Source organism: Rousettus aegyptiacus, unplaced genomic scaffold, assembly GCF_014176215.1.
Source record: "Rousettus aegyptiacus isolate mRouAeg1 unplaced genomic scaffold, mRouAeg1.p scaffold_m13_p_12, whole genome shotgun sequence".
Classification (NCBI taxonomy): Eukaryota; Metazoa; Chordata; class Mammalia; order Chiroptera; family Pteropodidae; genus Rousettus; species Rousettus aegyptiacus.
In genome coordinates this window covers 79,311,607-79,333,829 of record NW_023416287.1, presented here as the reverse complement: position 1 = coordinate 79,333,829, position 22,223 = coordinate 79,311,607, and the positions used below count along the sequence as shown (strand labels likewise).

Genomic DNA, 22,223 nt, shown 5'->3' with positions numbered 1-22,223 from the left:
ATAATTTTTCTCAGAGCAGTCAATTTGATCTTTTAAAAAGTTGAATGAGATCACTCCCTTTTTATAAGCATTTTCATCATCCACAGAATGAAATTCCAATTTTACCATGTCCCACAAAGCCCCGCATGATCTCGCCCTGACCCGGCGGTCTGCGATCCATTCGTATCGTTATTTCATGTTTACAACCACGCGCAGACAATTCTCTTCTCAAGGCCCTTGCACTAGCTGCGAGCTTTCCTGAGAATGACTTGCTCTGAGCGTGCATATGGCCGGCCCTTTCACTTATTCTCGTCTCAGCTCAGGCGGCTTCTCCTCAGAAGGCCTTTCGCTGATAGTCTGACTTAAATTAGGTCCTTCGCTATCACGTCACTGTGCTAATTTTCTTCAGAGAATTTACCACTCTCTTGTGTTGCTTGTTCATTTCTTTGTTCGCTTACTAGTCTATTTCCTGGTACTTGAATGTAACTAAGATCTAGGAAAAAAGGATATTCGACAGACTTCATAAAACTTTTCCAGACATAAGCACAGCTCAAAGGTAGCATTCCAGTAATTAGTTTAATAAATAATATTTATGAGGTTGTTATAAGACATAAAGAAACTATTGATTTAATTGCTTTGCATAGTGCCAGGCACAAAATACCTGATGAAAAAGTTAGTTACTATCATTATTATTATTATAATTAAGTATTTTTTAAACATGTGCCGAGAATGGTAATTATAATAACTCATGCGAATGTCTTAAAGCTTTCAGATGAAGTGTCTGTATTTTAACAGCTGTTTTCTAAAATAAATGATATTTTAAGCTACTTTGGTGAACTACATTTTTTTTTGAAGATGAGTGGATGTTTCAACATCTCTAAAATCAAATCGTAGGTAGCAACTGCTTTTCTACTGGAAGAACTGAACCTGTTCATGTCTTCCAACTAATCAATCATTCTAACTATAAGAGAAACTTCGATGAACTAAATTAAAATCAGAGACCTTATCACTAGACCTAGATTCATTTAATTTAAGCCCATTATTAAACCTCCCACTTTTCAAAAATGTATGACTTGAGGGAAATCTCATTAAACTTCATGGAAAGGCTAAAGTGAGCTTTGCCTTCGGAGCCAACCAAAAATGAAGCCATTAGAAATGTGTATGATGAAGTACAAATTACAAGGTGATATTAAAGCGAGAACAGAGGTCAAAAGAGAATGGTGTTCTGTCATGTATTTTAGTCTCTTTGTCAAAATATTTTGTGTGGATATACCAAATGCCAATGACTATAAAAAATCTGGAAAGAGCAAAGTACAATAATCTCGACATACAAAATAGCAAGAATAACGTATTTAAGTATTTGGTATATGAAGAAGAGAACATTCTAAAAAGTGTTTTTTTAAATTTAATCCTGTTGACATTATAAAAAGTTTATCTTAACCCAGAGATTGAAGCATGTCTGCAACTTATTCAGATCCTGTAATAGATGCCAGATCCAGTTCCAAGTCCTTATTCTATAGCTATAGGTATTTTAAAGACTGTTTCTATATTCACTTCTAGCTTTCACAAATTTAATTTTTCTTCACCTTCTCTCCTCTTTTTATTTACTTAACTCAATTTATATATTTGTTCTAAATTAACTTAGGTCAGATTATACTTTTGGGGGAGACGAGGTTGCTCAGCTTACAGAGTACTTCCTTCTTTTTTGGAATGTACGTGACGGCATTAAGATAAACAACTTTGAAAAAATTTTTAAGGTAGTATTTAGTATAAAAAGTTTTTGCAGAAAAAAATAATTTGGATAAAGCAGACTTAAATCAATTATTTTTCACAGCCTTTGGTTTCTCTAATAGGAGACTTTACTTCTCACAATATTTTAAACTTCATTGCTTGGGAAACTACCACGAAGCAAGTAGTCTTGGGTAAGGAGTTTAGGGAGAACACCTCTAAGAAAATGAGTGATAGTGTGATACAAAGATATGTTTCGAATTTTTTGAGTATTGTCATTTGACTTATTTACAAATGCATTTATATTGGCATGATGCTTTTACATTGTTTAAAAATTGGTTCTCCAACATTTTTCATGATCTTGATATCTTTCCCAGTCACAGTTTATCCACTGTGTTTTCATTTAAAAAAAAAAAAAAAGTGGAAACTCTTGACTTATTGAAACTTCAAAAAAAATCAAAAGATCAGTTTATTCACTGGTTAGGAGCGCTAGCCTAAATTGTGATAGGACAGGAAACTGATGCTGCTGGCCAAAACTGTGTCCCCAGAGTTACTCCAGGACAATCCTGTGCATATAGTTCTGCTTCCTTGTTATTAACTATGACAGTTGAATTAATCCAGAGATTAAAAAAAAATTCATAAATGTGGGAACTTGGAACAGAAGTATTCTGAAAGCGCTATCAGTAATGCAAAGTGAGGTGTTTCTTCCTAGCCAATTAAAACATCTGCCTATATTCTTGACCACTATGATTCATTATATCCTACATTTCTCTGTGAGAGTGAAGATCTAAAACTTTAAAAGTGTTTCATTTCTCTAGTAAGAGAAAGTAAAAAGGCAATCAAACATCTTCCCATGAAAATTGGCTTCTTAACTCTTTTATAAGGTAAGTCAGCATACAGGCAGTAGAATGGTGGGTGCCAGAGCCAGGAAGAATGGAACGAATCTGGGGTGTCAATGACTGATGGATACAGAGTTTCGGTTTCAGAAGATAAAAAGTTCCAGAGAGGGATGGTGGTGAGTGTCACACAACAATGTCAATACACTCATGTCACTGAACTGTACATTTAAAATGGTTAAAATGGTAAATTTTATGTTATCTATATTTAATCACAATAAAAAAGTATCTATTTTTTAAAAATATAAGTACAGGGTAGTATATATCTGGAGATATAGACCAAACACAGTTTTATTTTTGAGGGAATCTCAGGAATTATTATATGTAATAATATAATATAAAAATTTATATCCAGTCTATTCTACAAATTCCTGACCAAAATGAAAGACTGTACTGTAAGAACTACCAAGAAACATTGCCTTCCTTATAATTATGCTCCTTTCCTCATGCCCTTCCCCAAACTGTTTCAATCATAATTGCCTGGTCATTAGTTATGCTCAAAGAATAGTCACGTAATGAATCAATAAAGGGATCAATAAAATAAATACAAAAGATCTACATCTACTTGAATTGAATTGATGGATAACTGGACCAGACGTTACATTCAAGCAGAAATGCTCAGCATATTATGATTGAGTACAAATATCATTGTTTGTGAGTATAAATATTATTGTATCTAAATTGTGTATTAGTAAGCAAATTTCAGTTTCTAATTTATTTTTAAATGGAATCAATCATCTAAGATCTCCTATGTGTCTTATTTCAGAATCCATTTCAGAATCCACTATATTTGTGAGGGGAGGTCTCAGAGCCTGGCTCCAAAAATCTTAGAGGCCACAGTGTGCTTTATGAAAGATTTAAAATGATTCAGAGAGGAAAAAAAAAGTGCATTATCACTAGCCTAAATGACAAGACGTAAGAGATCTCAGTCGAAACCCTTCTTGTAAATACCACATCTTAAGAAGCATGTCCCTCTGAGGTTACCCAATGATATGACACTTAAATTCATTCTCTCTGTATTGTTTAAAAGTGTGTGTGTGTGTGTGTGTGTGTGTGTGTGAACATTTGGGGCCAAAATGATCAGTTTGTTTTCTGGAATTGAAAGTTGCTATTTTAGTTCTTCTTTTGGGTAGTTTCTGGGTAAAGGGAATTGTATGATTGTGAAACTAATTTTCAAGTTATTTAAGCAGCACGCCAAATTATGCTGAGACAAGGGGGAGATGCTTTAAGATGTAGGAAGATGAGTCACATTTTCTACTGTTACAATGAAGGCATCACACACACTATTAATCTATGAATGACTAACTGGGTACCAGCCTTTAGGAATTAAAAAAAATGACATCCACATAGTTACAACTGGTAAACAAGGATAAGAATTTCAATAATAGAGAGGTGAATAGTGACATAAAGAGAAAAATCCAATATTCCACATTTAAAAACTCTAAACCTACACAATGATCCATGCCTGCTGGTATACTACGTCTTGTATTTTTCCTATTCCATTCCCTATTATCATACTTTAGTGTTCAGCTGATACATATCTGAATTTGTGAGTTAAACCCAGTATATTTTAAACAATATACTTTTGCCATTTTCTCTAATTCTGTAAAGGTGAAATGACTGAGAGAAGGCATAATAAGTAGAAATACAGTCATAGGTATTTGGAGCCACAAGAGATTTCAGAGATTATCCCTCCAATGCTCATTTTATCAGTGAGGATATAATATCAACTTTGAAAAGCTCAACAGGTTAGATGTAGTTAGATAAAAAGTGAGCTTTCCCTCACCTGTTTCCTACTAAGCTATGAGCTCCATGAAGGCAAAGATTGGGTCATGTCCCTAGCATTACACATAGATAGATAGATGATAGATAGATGATAGATAGAAATAGCTAGCTAGCTAGCTATAGATAATATAGGTATAGAAATAGATATGTAGATATACAGATATAGACATGTAGTAGCTATATAGTTCCAGCATTATATAGTGTACGCATATGTAAAGTCTATGTGTTATATGGTAGACATATAATAAGCACATGATACATGTTTAATGAATAAATGCAACTGAGGAACAGTGACTTTGCAAAATCTCAAAGATCTAGTAAAATAGCCCCAGCATCTTGAATCTCAGCTTACTCTAAATGGTCTTATTCTCAGAGCTTTTGCACTGGAACAGAGGAAAATAATAAGTGCAAACTTAATAAGTTCTTTGTATTCCATAAACCTGTGCTTTATATGCTAGCCAACTAATTAAGTTATATTATTTATGTCTTCAAATAATAAGTGAATTTCAAAGTAAATCTTAAGTAAATTATCCTTCTAAAAAGATTTTCCAATACATCACATTTTAAAATCCATACTGTAAAGTATTATTTTGCTTTTTTTTGTAAAGATATTTCTTATAAACAAAATTTTAGTACAAAAAATATAACCATCTCATATGACCTATCATTACCTAAAATGAGTATTTGTAGTTCAAGGCATTCTTTCAAAGCAAAATTTATGTTCACATTTACCTGCAGAAATGGACTCTAGTCTTTTCTGTGATTGCAGCTTTATAAAGGTAAGCTACTATCCTGGGTTTTTAATAGTAAGAGTAACAGAATTTCCTTTGCTTCTTTTATCTAAGTGTATATAGGGACCTCTCTGTTTACATACACTGGATCATGGTTTCTCAGTCTAACTGGCTTATAGGTGGCCATAATCCTATAAGTACCTATAAATGTGACTTGCCCATTTTACATACAGGTATCCTAGCCATCTGTGTGCAAAAATATTAACACCACCGAATTTCCTCATTGATTGTCAATAAATGATCAATTCTATTTTATAACTGCAGCTGATATAGAATAACGTTTTAAAACACAACTGTTCCTACCATATTAAATAAAAAATCCCAAGTAAGAAGAAGAACATAAAAGTCATGATTCTGTTAGTCTTAAAGAATACGATACTTATTCAACTATAATGTTTCTTTTTAAATAAATTTTGTTCCTCGAATGCTATTAGTCAGCGGTAAATATTAGTGTATTTGAGGGCTTTTGTTTCAAACAAAAGAAGACTATCAAAATGAATGAAATGTGGTTTTTGTCTATCTCTGCATCAACGTACTGGGAATGATAAAACAGTGTTTTCATCATCCAGTTTCTTTCTTTTTGGTAACAAACTAAGAAAATAATTTATAATTTATAATTCCTTAAAAGCTAGGAAATAAGATAACAAAGCTGGGGGAGAGAAAGTTGTTTTCCAGAACCCACACTACTGTATTCATTCTGAAAAGCTAATGAACAAGTTAAATTTTCTAGCAATACAGTGTTTCAGAGAAAATTACAAGAGGATAGAAGGAATGTTTGCATTTGGTTGCTGCAAGTATTGCATATTATAGAAGAGTATAGGCTGTGATGTTTTTATACATATATATAAATCAGTTGAAAAGTTGGTTTTGCAATACAGGAATTCCCTCTTCAGGAAAGTAATAAATCCATATTCAAATACAGACAGGATCCACGGCCATTCAATAATGCCTTATTCACAGTTCAGAAGAAAACATTCACCCTTTGTTGAGTAGATTTTTAAGGGATAGGAACAAACAGAAAAGAGCTTATGTTAATTTCTGTTTTTGTCTTAGAAGAAAGATGTGAAGTGGATGAAAATGCTAATAGAAAATGATTCATTAAAACAATAGAAACTACAATAAGCCTTCCAAATTTAATTTGTTAACGACCTACAATAATTGTAAACATTATTTGACTTTAATTTGATGATCTCTTAATTTGAGCAGCGCATCTGTAAAACATTTAATGTTGCTGCAAATAACATCTTTTTTAGGGTAATCTTTTATTTCTGGTTATTTTCCTTTGCTTATTTTTTTTCCTAAGTTCACTTATTTTTCTTCGTTCTAATTTTAAGTTTGTTTTACTACTTCTTATCCAATATAATGCCTAAAAATATAAAAGGCTAACAATTATAGAGACATTGCACTAGCTCCAAAGGATAAATTCATATGACAGAGGCAAATCCAATCAAAGTTAGCAAAATATGTCAAAGATTCGAACATTGAGTGAAGTAACAGCTTGACACTAAGTTAGGTCCAATGCATATGTTACATTACTACGTCTTCATGATAAATCAATAGGGAAGGCATTAATATTCACTCTATATGAATATAGAAAATGAGGTTTGATGTGGTTGGACACTTTTCTAAGATCACATATAGTATTAAAACGCAAAGCTACGATTAAAAGGTAGAGTGTGAGTTGGTATGAATCTCTAATACCTGTAAAATTTCCCTGCTGTCTCCCAGAGATTAGAGACCAGTTAGGCCAATTCCTAACCCCTCACTTTACCCCACACTGAAGCCCAGGACAGTGAAATGATTTCCGTGAGTGCACACAACCAGATGACGACAGAGTCAAGCGAGACCAATCCTTGTTTGCTTCGTAGCGTATGGTTTAGGCTTCTGATTTCTGGCATTACATTCCTTATCTTCACCTACACCTAGCCTAATTTAAGCCCTTTTGAAAATTATATCAATTTTCCAGGCCAGAAAAACATTAACCATTGAGTAACATTGCTTCGTAGATATAACCTTATCGGACCTCAAGAGTGGCCTTTGATGTCTGTATTTATAAGGAAAGAATAGGGATGATGACGAAACATTGAATTCTAATTAATCTGTCAGAAAACAAAGTCTCTATTCTACCTCTTTCAACCGTTTTATTATTCATCTCTACATTGATTTGTTCCATCTAGCATATTATGTCCATACTGTTAAGCATAAGTAAATAGACATCCTTTTTTTCCCTGATGGAATAGCCTTTAATCGTTGTAACATCTATAAAATCAAGTGTCACAGAAGTAACCAAGTCTTTCTTTTAGTTAATTCAAGTGTGGTGGGATCAGCGCCACTCACTGTGATGTTCTGGAACTTTTCTTCCCGTGAGAGCCACCGTTCACCCTACGCAGTGGGTGGGTGAGCAAAAGTTCTATGTGTACAGGTAAGAAAATAGTGAGCATTTCAACAACTTACCCTCGAATTAACCACTTCCAGGGAGACATTCTGAGGTGGGGCACTTGGCACTGAAAGGAATGAAACAAGGTAGGAAGGTTAGTGCCAAAGTCATGGAAGGGAAACTACAACACTCTTTGCAAAGAGGAAGTAGGTCCTTTTCACAATTCATAATGGTAATTAGGTAAGTTGAGCCGGTGGCACTTTCAAGTTTCCTAGAGATGAAAAATATCTGCATTTGTCTATTATTTTTTCTCACTTGGTGGGCCAGTGATTCTTCTAGGGAGCCCCCAAAACTGTTAGGCAAGAAAGCACCTGTCATGGTACCAAATGCTGATACTTAATTACTGCTTTCTGGCAAGAACCTTCTTGGAGAAACCAATAAACACACACAGGAGATTTTCTAGAGTGGTTTATAAAGGCTTAAGATACTGTGTATTTCAGGATCTGCATGGGTTTATGATAAAATATGTCACGCTAATAATGGTCACTTAAATGGCTTAATCCCTTTAGTGTAATTTTTATTCTCTCAAAAAATAAATAGAACTTCATCTTTTTGTGTGTTTGTTTGTTTGCTTTTTTATTGTTTGGTTTTGTTTTTTCAGCTATATATAATAAACCTGTGTGTCATAGATGCAGGTTACCAAGTGGCATTTGGTGAGTCAATTCTATTAACAAAGGAGTAGTTTATTTTTCTTTGTGGATTTTCTAGGAATTTTGTTTCTCTTGCCTGCATTTTGATTATCCCACTCTTTCATGAAAGATGTAGTTTTCTTTATAATACTTATAATGAATATTCACTGTATCAAAAAGTAAATATTCTATTATGTGAGTGATTCAAAGACAACCATTCATTGAATGGCTGTTACGTGTCAGGCACTATTCTAGATGTCTTGGATGAATCATAAAAAAATAAAGCTTTCTGTTCCACAATAGGAATAGAAACAGCATTCAATAAATGGTTAACATATATTAATCTGCAAAATGAGTAGTACCAATCCTTGTTCATGACAAATTGATTAATAGAAAAGAAGTGCTCTTAGCATTTTCAAAATTTTTTTGTCATGTTCTCTCTCCTTTCACTTGAACTTGGAGGACAATATCTATGTTTTTCTAGGGTACTTATATTTTACCTAGAATTTATTTATGCTCTACTCTGATTTTACTTTCTGAAAAATAATCACCATAAGGGCATGATATATGCTTGATTAATCTTTATATTCCCTAAACTGACATTCGATTAATATTTACTGACTCAACGATTAAATGAACAAATGCTTACTTACTTAAATATTAGCTCCTGGGCCTTTCTTGGACACGATGGGAATTGTAATCACTTTGTTTTGATGTTTAGCTTCTTGACTTAGTGCTTGATTAAGGCTGTACCAATATGGCTTGTGATAAAGTGCCCACTAGAGGCTTGTTTTTCATGAATTCTCTCTACAGGTATTCTCTCAAAAAATTTCATAATTTAGGAAATAGACTTTATTAATTTCTTTTAGTTCCCATTATAATTTTCTCACATAATACAGAATACAACTCCCACAAGGACCAGGATTTTTGTCCCTTTTGCTGCTGAATCCTCAGTGCTGATAAGAGTGTCAGGCACATGGAGGTGGGCTCGGAAAATATTTGTTGAATTAATTAACAGAAAAATTGTTAAGATATAATAAAATCATTTTTTATATTCCAGGCTTCTGTCACAAGTTTTTCAATTTTATTTTTCTTAAATTAGAGTAGACCATAGATATAGTAAAGGGCACAAATCTTGAATATATGACTTTGATACCAAGTTACGTGTGTGGGTGTGTTACCATTTAAACAGCACTGAGATCGATATACAGAACATGTACAGTACTCTGAAAAACTCACTTGATTCTCCCCCCAGTCAATACTATTATTCTGCCTTCTAACTCAATGGTGTAGTTTAGCTCGTTTTTGATCTTACGAAAATGAAATCACAGTTGTTTTTTTTTCCAGGATGGGTTTTTTTGCTCATTATTATTTCTTCAGATTCACTCATGTTGCATGTAACAATAGTTTTTGATTCTGTGTTTTTGTTTTTATTGCTCTATAGTATTACAATACAGTATGTGACTTTTAATATTTACATATTCTACTGATGAATGAATGACAATTGGACTATTTTAGGTTGGGGCCATGAGAGTAAATCTGCTATGAAAATTCTTGCATGTGTCTTTTGGAGACAACTGCACTTGTTTCCTTCATTATATACCTAGGAGTGGAAATACTGGTTAGAGTGGAATCCCCTTTGTGGGTTACACATATGTTAAGCTTTAATAGATGCAAAGTTTTCCAAAGCGATTGGAACCATTTACACCCCTACGGAGAATGTAGCAAAGTTCTAGTTGTTCCATATCTTTACCAACATTGGGTATTTTCAATCTTTTTAATTTTAGTCACTTGGGAGGTGTAGAGTGTTTTTATCTGCTTTTCCCTGAGGACTAGTAAGTAATGTTGAGCATCTTTTCACATGTTCAGTGACATTTAGATACCCTTTTCTGTGTAGTTTTAAAAGTGTGTTGTTATTAACATAGATCAGATTCCCCCAAAAATTCATCTCTAAATTCTTAATTTTATATCATTCCATTTCCATGTTACTATTATTAAAATTATTAAGATATTAATTTTCTCTAAAGCTAAAATCATCAGAAGTGCTCTTCTGCATCTGGCAACCTTCATACCATCTCAACACTACAAATTCTATGCTAACGAAAATGGACTTCCCTGAACTACCTTCACAGACCCTTGGACATCTCAGGCCAGTTGACAGGAAAGGGAAGAATGCAGAAGCCTTAATAAGATGATCTCTACACTCCTTTCTTAAAAAGAGAAAGATTAGAGATAGGCTGGAAATAACAATGATTGTGTGATCAGAAAAACTAAACGAATTGATAGGCTCACAATGAGGAATAATATAATATAATCCATGTCAAATTATTTATAAAAAACTGAAAATTAAAATAGGTTTGAACTGAAAAAGAATGCTATGCTCTAAGTCATATATTATCACAAACTTCTGAAAAAAAATCTTTTAAAAGCAAAGTTTGGAAATAACATCTTACTAGTAAGTAATAATAAATCACTTCTTAAACATGAAAAAGTTTCTAGCTTATAATTAATGTATATTTAATATTTACATCATATTATACTTTACTAATCATATTATACCTGCCTTTGACCAATTAAATAGTATCAAAATATAATTTTGATAACATTAGCTGGATTTATGGTAGGTGATTGAATTTTGAAGGAAGGAGAAAGTAGGTTGAATTTATCACTGTTTGTTCTAGATACTGTGCTTGCTGACATGTAACCCTCAAATGTTATTTTAATGTAAGTTTATAAATGGTATTTCCAGATAGCCAATATATAAGAGAAAGAACAAATATGTGCACTTCTTTTTGTAACTGCCACAACTTGATAAATATCAAGATTATTTTCTGTATTAGGAATTGAAAGCCACGGAGTCCCAAAGGTGGACTTATAACAATGGTGTTATAATGTATTGTGTCTTTTTTTTTTTTTTTGCAATATAAATTTCTCTTACTTTCCATTGATAGTGCACTGGCTATCCCTGCCTTACACAGTAAGCAAAGAAAATGGAGAATATTTTCTACAGTACTTTTAGGTATCAAATGCTATTCCCTCTTTCAGACTATCCATTTCCATATTATTCATAGATAAATAGATATAATAGAGAGGATTAGATGCTTGGTGGAAGTGAGTGGAATCCATATATATCTGGGTTTTTCTTTATTTTCTTATATGACGATATTTCATTGTCTCATGAGACAGAAGGGGAAGGACATAGTTCATTGCTTTTCTCTTTAAAATGTCAAGTGATTTATCATTTACAGTAGGTCCATTAAGGCCAATCAGAGGTGTCTGGTCTGGAAACTCCTCTCTCTGTGGTGGAATGTGCTGGTTTGAAACACCTGGTGATGATGAGTCATTCTATAGAGTAGATCGAGTTCCCACATTAGTACATGAATCCCTGTATGGAGTCTCTTGAATTCTTCTCCATATCAAGTGTGTGCTGTCCTGTACATAATTTATGATTTGTAATAATTCATATGTAATTATAAGCTATTTTCTTGAAGGAACTAATATGGGACATTTGTTATAGAATGACAGGAACGCGCTATATTTCCATACTGAATCCTGTCTCTTTAATTACTAGCTTATGTGTCTACTATCTTAGTTTTGTCACCTGTAAAGTAGGAGAAAATATTGTATTATGAGTATAAAAGGTTAATAATACAAAGTTCTTAGAGCAAGGTCTTGCACTAATAAGTAGTCAATAAATATTAGTGGTAACAGCAAGTTTGCCTATAGTTAAGTTTGCCTATGAAATTGGGTCCTTTTGCTTTTGGACACAGGACAAGCTCAAATGGACACTGATAAATGTTAATTCATATCATCTGTTAATGACCTACGCATGTCAACTAGTTCAAGAGATGATGTTTGAGAACAAACTGGCAAAATTAGTTATGTTCTATACTAGATATGAGGTTGCCTAGATTGATGATCTACAATCTCAGATGGTTTGAAGAAGGGGATCATTGCAAACCAACAATATACTAGATGGAGGAATTTGGACAAAAAACAATGTTTCTTCCCAGAAAAACAATTAAAGCAGAGCTAAAATAAGGATGATAGCTCATTAGGATAAAAATATTTATAAGAATCTCAGCATAACAGGGAGGACATTGGGATAATTAATTCAGAAAAAAATTTGCATTTCACTTTTGTTTTTATCCAATTTTTCTATGGCCCAATACAAATTTTTTATGGTAAGGATACCTCTGACATGGTAAGAAATATGATTCTCTGTATAATACACATGCATTTAAACATAGCCATATGTTAAATTAGCCACATAAATGGGATGTACAAAAATATGTTTATACATACAAACATTTGTACAAGTTTGGCTGAAATGTCTGGTTAATTCAATAAATATTTACTGAGTTAGGAGGAATACAGAGATCAATATAACATCATCCTTCATACGAGGAGCATGTAATATAATGAGAAAAAAGGGACCCACACATTGGCATAGGTTATATTTAATAAATATGTAATATATGCCATGCTCATGTTTTAGGTGCTTATATGGATTAGCGCATTCGTTTTTCACATCTCCCTTTCATAACATCCAGAAAGTCAAGGAGAAAAGGGCTTGACTGGGAATTAGGTGACTATTAAATGTGACTAAATTTACATCTAGATGTTTGACCTCAGCATGGACAGCTTAGTAGAAAGAAGACATCAAATTGAGGTAGAGAGAAGAGGACTAAATGATAAGGAAATGGAAGCTAAGAGTGCAGGTTTTTTGTTTTTTGTTTTTTTGTTTTTTTTTTTGTAAATGAAAAGAGATGAGTTGATTGTAAAGATGAATGCAGACAAGGTTGAAGCACCCTCTTCAAAGTGGCCAGGAAGTCCCTGCTTTTGCCAATCAAATGCATCTGATAGAGAAAAGCTGGGGTTCCTTGCACAGTGATGCTTGTTGAGTTAGGGTCATGAAATCCTTTAATTTAGTGACAGGCATTTTCTAACTCCTAAATGCTGCAACACTTCTAGATGATAATTCTTGGACTAATGAGTAAAATCTATCTTTCTCACTTATGACATTTAAAACCTAAGTGGAGAATAAGGCCACAGTATTACAGTTCAGAGTATGAATGAAATCTACATAAATTATGTAAAATATTCACTTTCATTTGTTTTCCTTTTATTTTTATAATTATAAGTTGTGAAGTAATTTATTCTGCCAATAAATATTCTGTTCTGTCTTCAAAAACAGAATCAGATGGATAGGCATAGGAATTACATTAAAAATGACACTAAAGTGGTGTCACATATAAAATATTTTTTTAAGTTGAAATTGCAAATGAGTATTACTCCTGTATCTTCTTCACACTGCCCTTAATAACATGGGCACCCTTCCTCATTCCATTGATATTGTATGAAAATCTGCCCAGATAATTTCCTAAATTAAAGAATGGTGGATCGGTCACGAATCACAAGCCAAAGTCATTTATTTTTTGAAATTTGAAAGATCAATAATTTACAGAATTGCACACACCAACATGGAAACTGATGGTGAAAAGAAATAGCTTGTTGCCTTTTTAATATTCATGGAGGTCACATCTCTGCATTTCTACACCTGACTGAATTTTCACTGGCCCCACATCACACACTCTGCTGTACCTTTTCACTTTGCATTAAATTTCCCAACATCACATTATCATTCATTTCTTAGATGTCTAATTTCCTCTGCTACTGCTTTGTCGAGTCCACCCTTTTCATTAAGCTTTTTTCCCTCTCATTTATGGCATTTATAAAAGTATAAACAATTTTTCATTTGTTAGGAACAGTACAAATAAAAGTGTACATTTCACATGAAGTTGTAATACTTTCAATGCTGGATTGTTTAGCCTAAATCCTTATGATATACTTTCAAATAAAGACGCATATGGAGGAGGACTGTCCATCATTTACACTTTTAATCATCTATCTCCTTAATGAACAATAAATAAAAGAAACATGCCAATGTAAATTAGTCCACACACATGCATAAATGTGTTCATATTTATAAAGAAAAACACAAAAATTATTTTGAGCTCTGAAGAGGTAGACACATATTGAAGACTATTTAATATGACATCCTGTATACCTTATAAAAGCTAAATTTGACTATAATTGATAGTTGAGCAAATTAGCCAAATTTCCAATTTATGCTAATATATTCCTTAAAGTTTTAGTTAGGGAAACTTGAAAATAGAATCTATGATATACACACAATATTATTTGATTATCGCAGTAAATGTGTGAGTCAAGTATCACTGTCTGTAACTTACCATCAGAAAGCGTGACCACGGTTATATCGTCAGTAGATACTCCTGGCCCATAGCGATTGTAAGCTAGGAATCGGAGCGTATATTCTGTGAATTTTTTCAGGCCTTCCAGTTTATAAGATAGTCCATCAACCTCTATATTCTGGAGACATAAAATGCCAAAACTGTTATTCAGAAAGCACATTAAAACAGAAATGGCTGCCATTCTGCACAAACTCAGTAAATTGGATATTAGACTCTTACAAAACTACACTATAGCCTTATAATGAGTTGTTGTAAAACCTACTCTTGTGACACACCTTCCCCTCCGCTAATGTCCAAACCTTTCTGTAGACTCCTAGTTAAAATAGCACCATGCTATTTTTACAGTCATTAAGTTCCAGTTTGTTTAACATCAGTGAATACACTGAATGGTGTGCAGTATCCTGTCCACACGGAGACCCTGACAGGAAGAGGCAGCTTGTAAATCCACAGGAACAGAGAGTTGCTCCTCTACCCTAACTGGAATAGTTCGCCGAGACAATAGATTTCTTTCTTCTCTTGCTGAAATATACCTACATCTCTCGAAACTGACAGATACTTTACTATAATTTTTTATCTCTCGAAATGCTGTGAGGTAGGTGTAGAACTGTTTTACGTACTTCACAGGTGCAGAAATGAGGTACAAGAAGTGAAGGTCATGGAAAAATCAGGGCCAGTTCCCTCTAGAACAGCGGTCCCCAACCTTTTAGGCACCAGGTACCAGTGCTTCTATGAGAATCTAATGCCCGATAGTCTGAGTTGGAGCTGAGGCGGTGATGCTAGTGCTGGGGAGTGGCTACAAATACAGATGAAACTATGCTTCTCTGGCCGTCACTGACCACCTGCTGTGTGGCCGGTGGACAGGTACCAGTCCATAGCCCAGAAGGTGGGGACCCCAGCTTTAGCAGACCCATTATTTAGCTCTCCACAATGATTCTCACACTCAAATGTATCTTGGGTAACATCATTTTTTAATTTATTAAAGTGAGTTGGTAAAATGGAATACTGAAAAGCTAAGCTAAAATATGTAGAAAGTAAATATAATAGAAAGATGAAATGAGAGCTAAATAGAATGGAAACAGCGAATAAGAAAAATGGAATAAACGATTACGTAGGAGGAACTTCTAGTAATCCTTATCTTATGATATTAGTTGGGACTTGGAACTATTTCTAAATAGCACTGTCGCAAAACATTTTTTTAAATGAAAATCTCTATCGTGTAGTTTACATGAAAGCACAAAGACCACGCTAGGCTTGGCAAACTTCACAACACATCCTAAAAACTCCACTACCCCAAGGCCATGGCTAGGTCTTTCCTGTTTAACTATACACCTGTCTATATATCTTTTCCCACATGAAGTTGGGCATCTGGAAGTAACAGTCACGTATATGTCACAAAATAATATTGCAGAGTTTCCTGTATCTCTCTAAAGTCTCATTAATTCTTAGTTTACCTTAAAATCTGGTTTGCCTATTTCCAGGTGTCTGTCTAACTGCAAATTAGAAATAAAATACAAGGAGGAAGGAGGTAGCCGTGGCAGTAAGGTAGAATGAAAACAATGAAAAGTGACAGATGACAGTCCGATGGTGGGGAGAAGACAGAAATAATATCAAATGTATAGGAATGGAAAAAGCAATTTGGCTGAGGTCATCGAATATAAGTTATATCCTCACTTAGGACAAGAAATGAAAACGTAAATGCTTTCTGGGACCAGATGGGTTAATAAAAATATGGTTACACTAGCCCAGGTAACAACATACTCAAAAGAAAACATTGCTGTCTTTTATATAGACTTCCTCTCATTATCCATTTGCCTCTCACCACCAAAATTCAATTAAATTCTTTAGCGTTTCCAGCAGCAGGCACTTTAAAACTGATCAGCTATCCAGTTACTGTGCTGGACGCTGGACTAGGTCTCAAGAACTTACAGATCTCCTATTTCCTCTAGCCCTACAGCTATTCAATAGGTGGCAGAAGTGGAGCCCATTCCCTCGCCTACCTGTTCCTTTCCCGTGGACACCTCAGTGCAGAACAGTCTGTAACCTTGGACTGGACCATTTGCATAGGCAGGGGGTTCCCAGGTAATAAGAACTGAGGTAGGTGAGGTAGATACAGCTTGCAGGTTTTCTACTGGCCCTGGAGCTTGCACTGTACATAAGAGAAAGTGATTAGTATAAGAGGGTTCTCTTTCTCAAAAGAAAGAATTACATCGTTTACAGTTCAAGGAAATTACCGCAGCATGTACTATTTTTAAAACCATATGGATTACCATATGATCTAGTGATCTCTCTTCTGGGTATCTACCCTCAAATTTTGAAAACATTTATCCATATGTCCCCTGATGTTCACTGCAGCATTATTCACAGTGGCCAAGACATGGAGACAACCAAAGTGCCCCTCCAGAGATGACTGGGTAAAGAAGATATGGCACATTTACACAATAGAATATTACTTGGCCATAAGGAAAAATGAAATACCGCCATCTGCAATGACATGGATGAATCTTGAGATTACCATGCTAAGCAAAATAAATCAGACGGAAAAAGTTGAGAACCATATGATTTCACTTATATGCAGGATATAAATCTGAAAGTAACAAATGAACAAGACAAACAGTAACTCATAGACACAGACAACAGTTTAGTGGTTATCAGAGGGAAAGGGGGGGTTGGGGGAGGAAGATAAGGGTAAAGGGGGGTCAAATATATGGTGACAGAAGGAAATTTGAGTGGTGAACACATGATGTAATATACATATGATGTATTATTGAATTGTACACTTGAAACCTATATAATTTTATTAACCAATGTCACCACAATAAAAATATATAAAATTATAAAGCTATAAAATATAAAGTTTTTAAAATTCAAAAGAGGACCTGTATGCATCTAAATTTTTTTTTTTCATTTTACAGTTGAGGAAACTAGTCAAGGAGTAGGAGTGACTAGGGCAATGGCAGAAAAAGGTGGGATTCATAATCTAAATTCTTAGAGTGGAAAATTTTTCCACTACGCTAGTAAGCCTTTGCTTATGTATTCCTAATAACTATAGAGGGAAAAGAGAAAATACCTTGAGAATACTTGTATATTATGGTTCTACTTACAATTCAAACAGGCGCAGCTATGGATAATTTACCACATTGTCTTTAAGTCAGCATTTTAAAGTCTTGCCCAATTCTGGGTATTTTAAATTAATTTCAGGATTTAATTTTCAATTTCACTTTCTAGCATTCCATTTTTTCTCTCATAACTACTGCTTTACTTAATCAAGGGTAAGTAACTTCCTTATTAAAGAAATAAGAGCACAAGTCAACAATCACTTAAGTAAAACACTTGGGTCCAGATTTTCCAGGTCCAGGAATTTTCAGATTTCAGAAAGGTAACATGGTGTACTTGCAGTGTTTCATATAACACCCCTATTTGGGGTCTGTGCAAATCATATATCTGCAGCAAAATATGATATTTGTACCAAACAGAATTGTAAAAGACTATGTATAGCCTAGCATGAGGTCAGGTCAGGTCTGTGTATGCAATGACTTAAAAAAAAAAAAAGCTTCAGATTCCGTATTTGAAAAATTTGAATTCGTGCATAATTTTTTATTTGTGCAAATATACTTGACTATAAATATATGATTTGTAAATGGTAAAGGACAGACATGTTATTTATTGTCATCTAAAATAAATAAGTACCCTCACTATTGCAAGTATAACAACCACTTTAACTTAAACATACTGTGTATTTTCCCGGTCTTGGATACCACCTAACTTTAGACAGATATACATGTTAGGCCTGTGAATTCAAACTTCCATAGCAAAAAGCATATGAAAACCTCACCAGCATAGCTGATGACACTCTTTAGATCAGCATTAAACCTACGTCTCTGGACCATCGTTCAAAATCTGTTCCACGGAACCTGGCCTCCTAAAGACATTACTGCTCACACATTCATCTGGGGAAAAATACATTTATGATGTTGGAACCACATATTTTATGTCACTTGCACATATTTTCCCACCAGTCCCTAAATTTTGAGATCCCTTATCATTGACATCTGTGTCATTTTCACTTTAACGAGTGATTGTTAACAATTTCTTGAAAACTTATTTGGAAATCATTTTAAACCTACAGAAAATTTTATGACAATAATATATAAAATATCATATTTCTTTTACTCAGATTTACTCACTGTTAACACTTTGTATAGGTACACATACATGAAGATATATACATATATAAAAAGAATCTATATTCTCTTTATATATACATTTATGTTGCATTTATCATTTACTATATATAGATTGATAGTGATAAATGCAATCTATAACCTATATGTACAGTGGTAAATGCAATATATAAATATATATTGAAAGAATATTATCTCTTGATAGAGAGAATATGTATTCTCTATTTAGATTAAGTTGCACACATCATAGCTCTTTATCCCTAAACATTTTAGTGCATATTTCTTAGGAATCAATGTGTACATGAATAATATAGTTATTAACTTCAGTGCATTTCATATTAACATGATACTTTTATCTAACCTTAATCTGTATCACAATGTGTCGACTGATCCATTAAGGTCATTTATGTAGCATTTCCCTTCCAATTCAGGATCCAGTCTAGGGTCAGGTTTACATTTTGTCTCTGTATCTGTTTAAAACTTAGCTGAAACAGTTCCAAAAAGTTTCTTTATCTTTTAAGGCATTTATATTGTTGAAGAATACAGTTTTTTTAAAAAATAGAATATTCCTCACTTTGGGACTGTCTTTGTTATTTCATGTTTAATTTAGATAATACATTGCAGTCGAAAATCAAACATAAGTGATGTCTGTCCTTTTTAGGGCATCATCTCTGGAGGCACAAGATCTCTTTCAGTCCCCCGTATGTTAATTTTGAGTGCTGTCAGATTTCTCCCTTTTAGGGTTAACTGGTCCCCCTGTCACCTCACCCCCATTCTGGCCCCCTGCTCTACCATTTGGAGCTAATAAACAATCGGTGGAGAGATACTACATTAGGACCATGTAAATATAATTCTCTTTATTAGCTACCTTTAGAGTTAGTATCTGCGCATGGTTCTTGATGGAATCAATTTCACCAGGGTGGTTACAAATGGTGATTTATTTCCTATTCGAGCACTTTTTCTGCCTTAACCACTTGGCACTTAGTATTCTATTATAAGAGCCCATATTTCACTCTGCTTATGTATCCATTATTGGTATGGGCACATGGATCCCTACATTTTTATGATCTATAATTCATTATTGTCCTTAGTTATTTTTGTGTTCAAATTGTCTCAGATTTGGCCAGTTGCAGGGGAGGGGAGGGTCATCTTTAATCTGGTTCTTCTGTCCTTGTACATGCCCTGTCATTTATGGAGTACTTCTTTCTTTTCTGGCATAATGTATTCCAGGTTCAATTTGTTCCTGCTCTAGCTCTGGATTCAAATATTTCTCCAAAGATTTCTGGTTCCATTCAGTGGGGAATACTATTTGAGACAGAGATCTGGGTGTTAGGTATGCTCATTGCTACTTGGTTGTCTTTGCTTCTAGATTCTTTCGTTGAACAAGAAACATATATGTATATATACACAAATGCATACATGTATACATATAGTCAAATATACAGATATATACACATATTTCTCATGACTCAACAGAGATGCCTACTATCCTAATCTATTTCTACAGGGTCTGTTCTTGCCTTCCTCATTCTTCCTTTACATGTCTTTTCTTCCACAGAGAGAGCTCTGGCTCCCACACGGTTGTAGATACTTTATAAGAGCACCCCCACCTTGGTTTTCTTCCAGAAAGGAGTAATTTGTCTATGGGAAATCTCTATTCCACAAATGGAACTTTAGTAGACAATATTAAACAACAGGGGGTCTTGCCTGTGTCAAAGTTCTCAGTGATACAATTAGAATTGTATTCTAATGAAGGAGACATTTTGTTCCATGGGGGGAAAAATAAACAAAAACAAAATTAAAACCCTCACTGATATTGTTCACCTGGATTTTAAAAGTACAACATTTTAAAGAACAATAATGAAAACAAACAATGTGCATGCTTCTGTAATTACTTATATATTCACAAAGACAATGCAAACATTCCAAGGGGGAACATTTATGATTTGTGTCTACTATTTCTCTAAGGAAGGAAAACAGAGAAAGGAGCAATAGAACTGAGACTGAGCTATGTGCTTACGATACATGTTGAACATGAGGGAATTAGAATTTTGAAAATACATACAGAGATGTTTGTGTGGCCCAGTGACATGTGAAGTACTAACAGAATGTGTTCCTTCTTGCTGTCCCATGGCTAATCTGAAAAATCATTGCTTACTATATATATGGCTCATTCTGGGAGCAAAGGCCAAGGTTTAAAATTAGCCAGACGCTAAGGCTGTCACTACTGCTATCAGATGTAACACATTCAAGAAAGGTTTCTCAGGATGACCAGGAGACAAGTGAGTATATGGAAGAAAGGAAAGGAAATGTGTTTGGGGAGTTTATATTTATCTCTTCTATTGATGCACTAAGAGGGAGATAGGAAATAATTCAAATCCTCTTCAATTTTTGAAGAGCCAGCCACTAGAGAATTTGGAAGAACAACTGAGAGGTTGCCTAGCATGATAAGGGCAGAGAGTGCACCACCCTCCAGAAGATGACTCTTTGAGTCCGTGGAAATCAGATATGCCAGCCTCAGAGCCACCTGCATCAGGTTTTGTGAGAAGAATAGACTATAAGGACATCTGCACCTCAAGGCAGCAGCCCCACAAGAACAAACATTAAGCATCACTCCTCTCCTGCAAAGCCCTACCAGGGCTGCTTTGGGTCCTGGCTCTTGGTCGAGAGAATGGTCAAAGCCCCTGCACTTAGTTTACCAAATAACGAGAGCATTCGTCTTCTCTACAACAATATCCACGATGCTAGGTATACGGAAAGTACTTAATAGATATGTGTCAAATGAATGACTTTATACTAGGTATACAGAAAATAATAAATGTGTGTCAAATGAACAACTTTATACACAACTGTCCAACATTACTGTAAATTACAAGCCTAAAATACACTATTGTCTAATTCACTTGATGCTATTGATTCAGTAGTCACTACAAGCCATCAGACAATTGTGTATTCCTAACACACGTGATAAGACCTGAAGTTGCTACAGATGTCTGTGTTTGTTGTATGCATGTGAGCCTGTGTGCACTTTGCCCATTGTGTAATTTCTTTATGTGTATAAGTAGCTTAGCACCAATAGGAGAACATCAGGCAGTAAGTACCATAATTTGGATTCAGCTCACACTGGTAGTGCCTACTTTGATCGCCTGTTCACCAACTGAATTATCCTCCTTTCCCTTAAAATCATTAGGCACCATCAGGGAAAAATGTGTGCTTGGGTTTCTAGAATTTCAAGCAGAGAATATAGATACCTGTAGTAAAAAGAGAAGCATTCAGTTTAAATATTTACAAATGACAGTACATGTTGTCACCAATTTCCATCCACGTGATAACATTCTATATGTGGTTAGAATGTTAACAATTGTCTTTTTTCTACTCAAAGATTGCCTTTTAGTACTACATTATTTCCTGCTTTAGCTATTGTTATAAAATTGATTTTAGGATCTGATTGCATTGTATTTTCTCTAATACGCATATATTAAAATGAAATTATCATAATCCTATGTTCTAAGTAAATACAAA

The 22,223-nt window shown here is 34.2% G+C and overlaps 1 protein-coding gene across 3 annotated transcripts in view; it reads right to left on the bottom strand.

Annotated features, from left to right (window-relative positions):
• Positions 1 to 22,223, bottom strand: part of DCC (DCC netrin 1 receptor) — a 1,187,310-nt gene that overhangs the window by 239,725 nt on the left and 925,362 nt on the right. For all 3 annotated transcript variants that reach the window (XM_036230053.1, XM_036230054.1, XM_036230055.1), the window contains 3 exons: positions 16,518 to 16,666; positions 14,500 to 14,638; positions 7,634 to 7,683 (listed from right to left, as the gene is read on the bottom strand). In XM_036230053.1, coding sequence (XP_036085946.1) covers positions 7,634 to 7,683; positions 14,500 to 14,638; positions 16,518 to 16,666 — 338 coding nt within the window. The remainder of the gene's footprint in view (positions 1 to 7,633; positions 7,684 to 14,499; positions 14,639 to 16,517; positions 16,667 to 22,223) is intronic.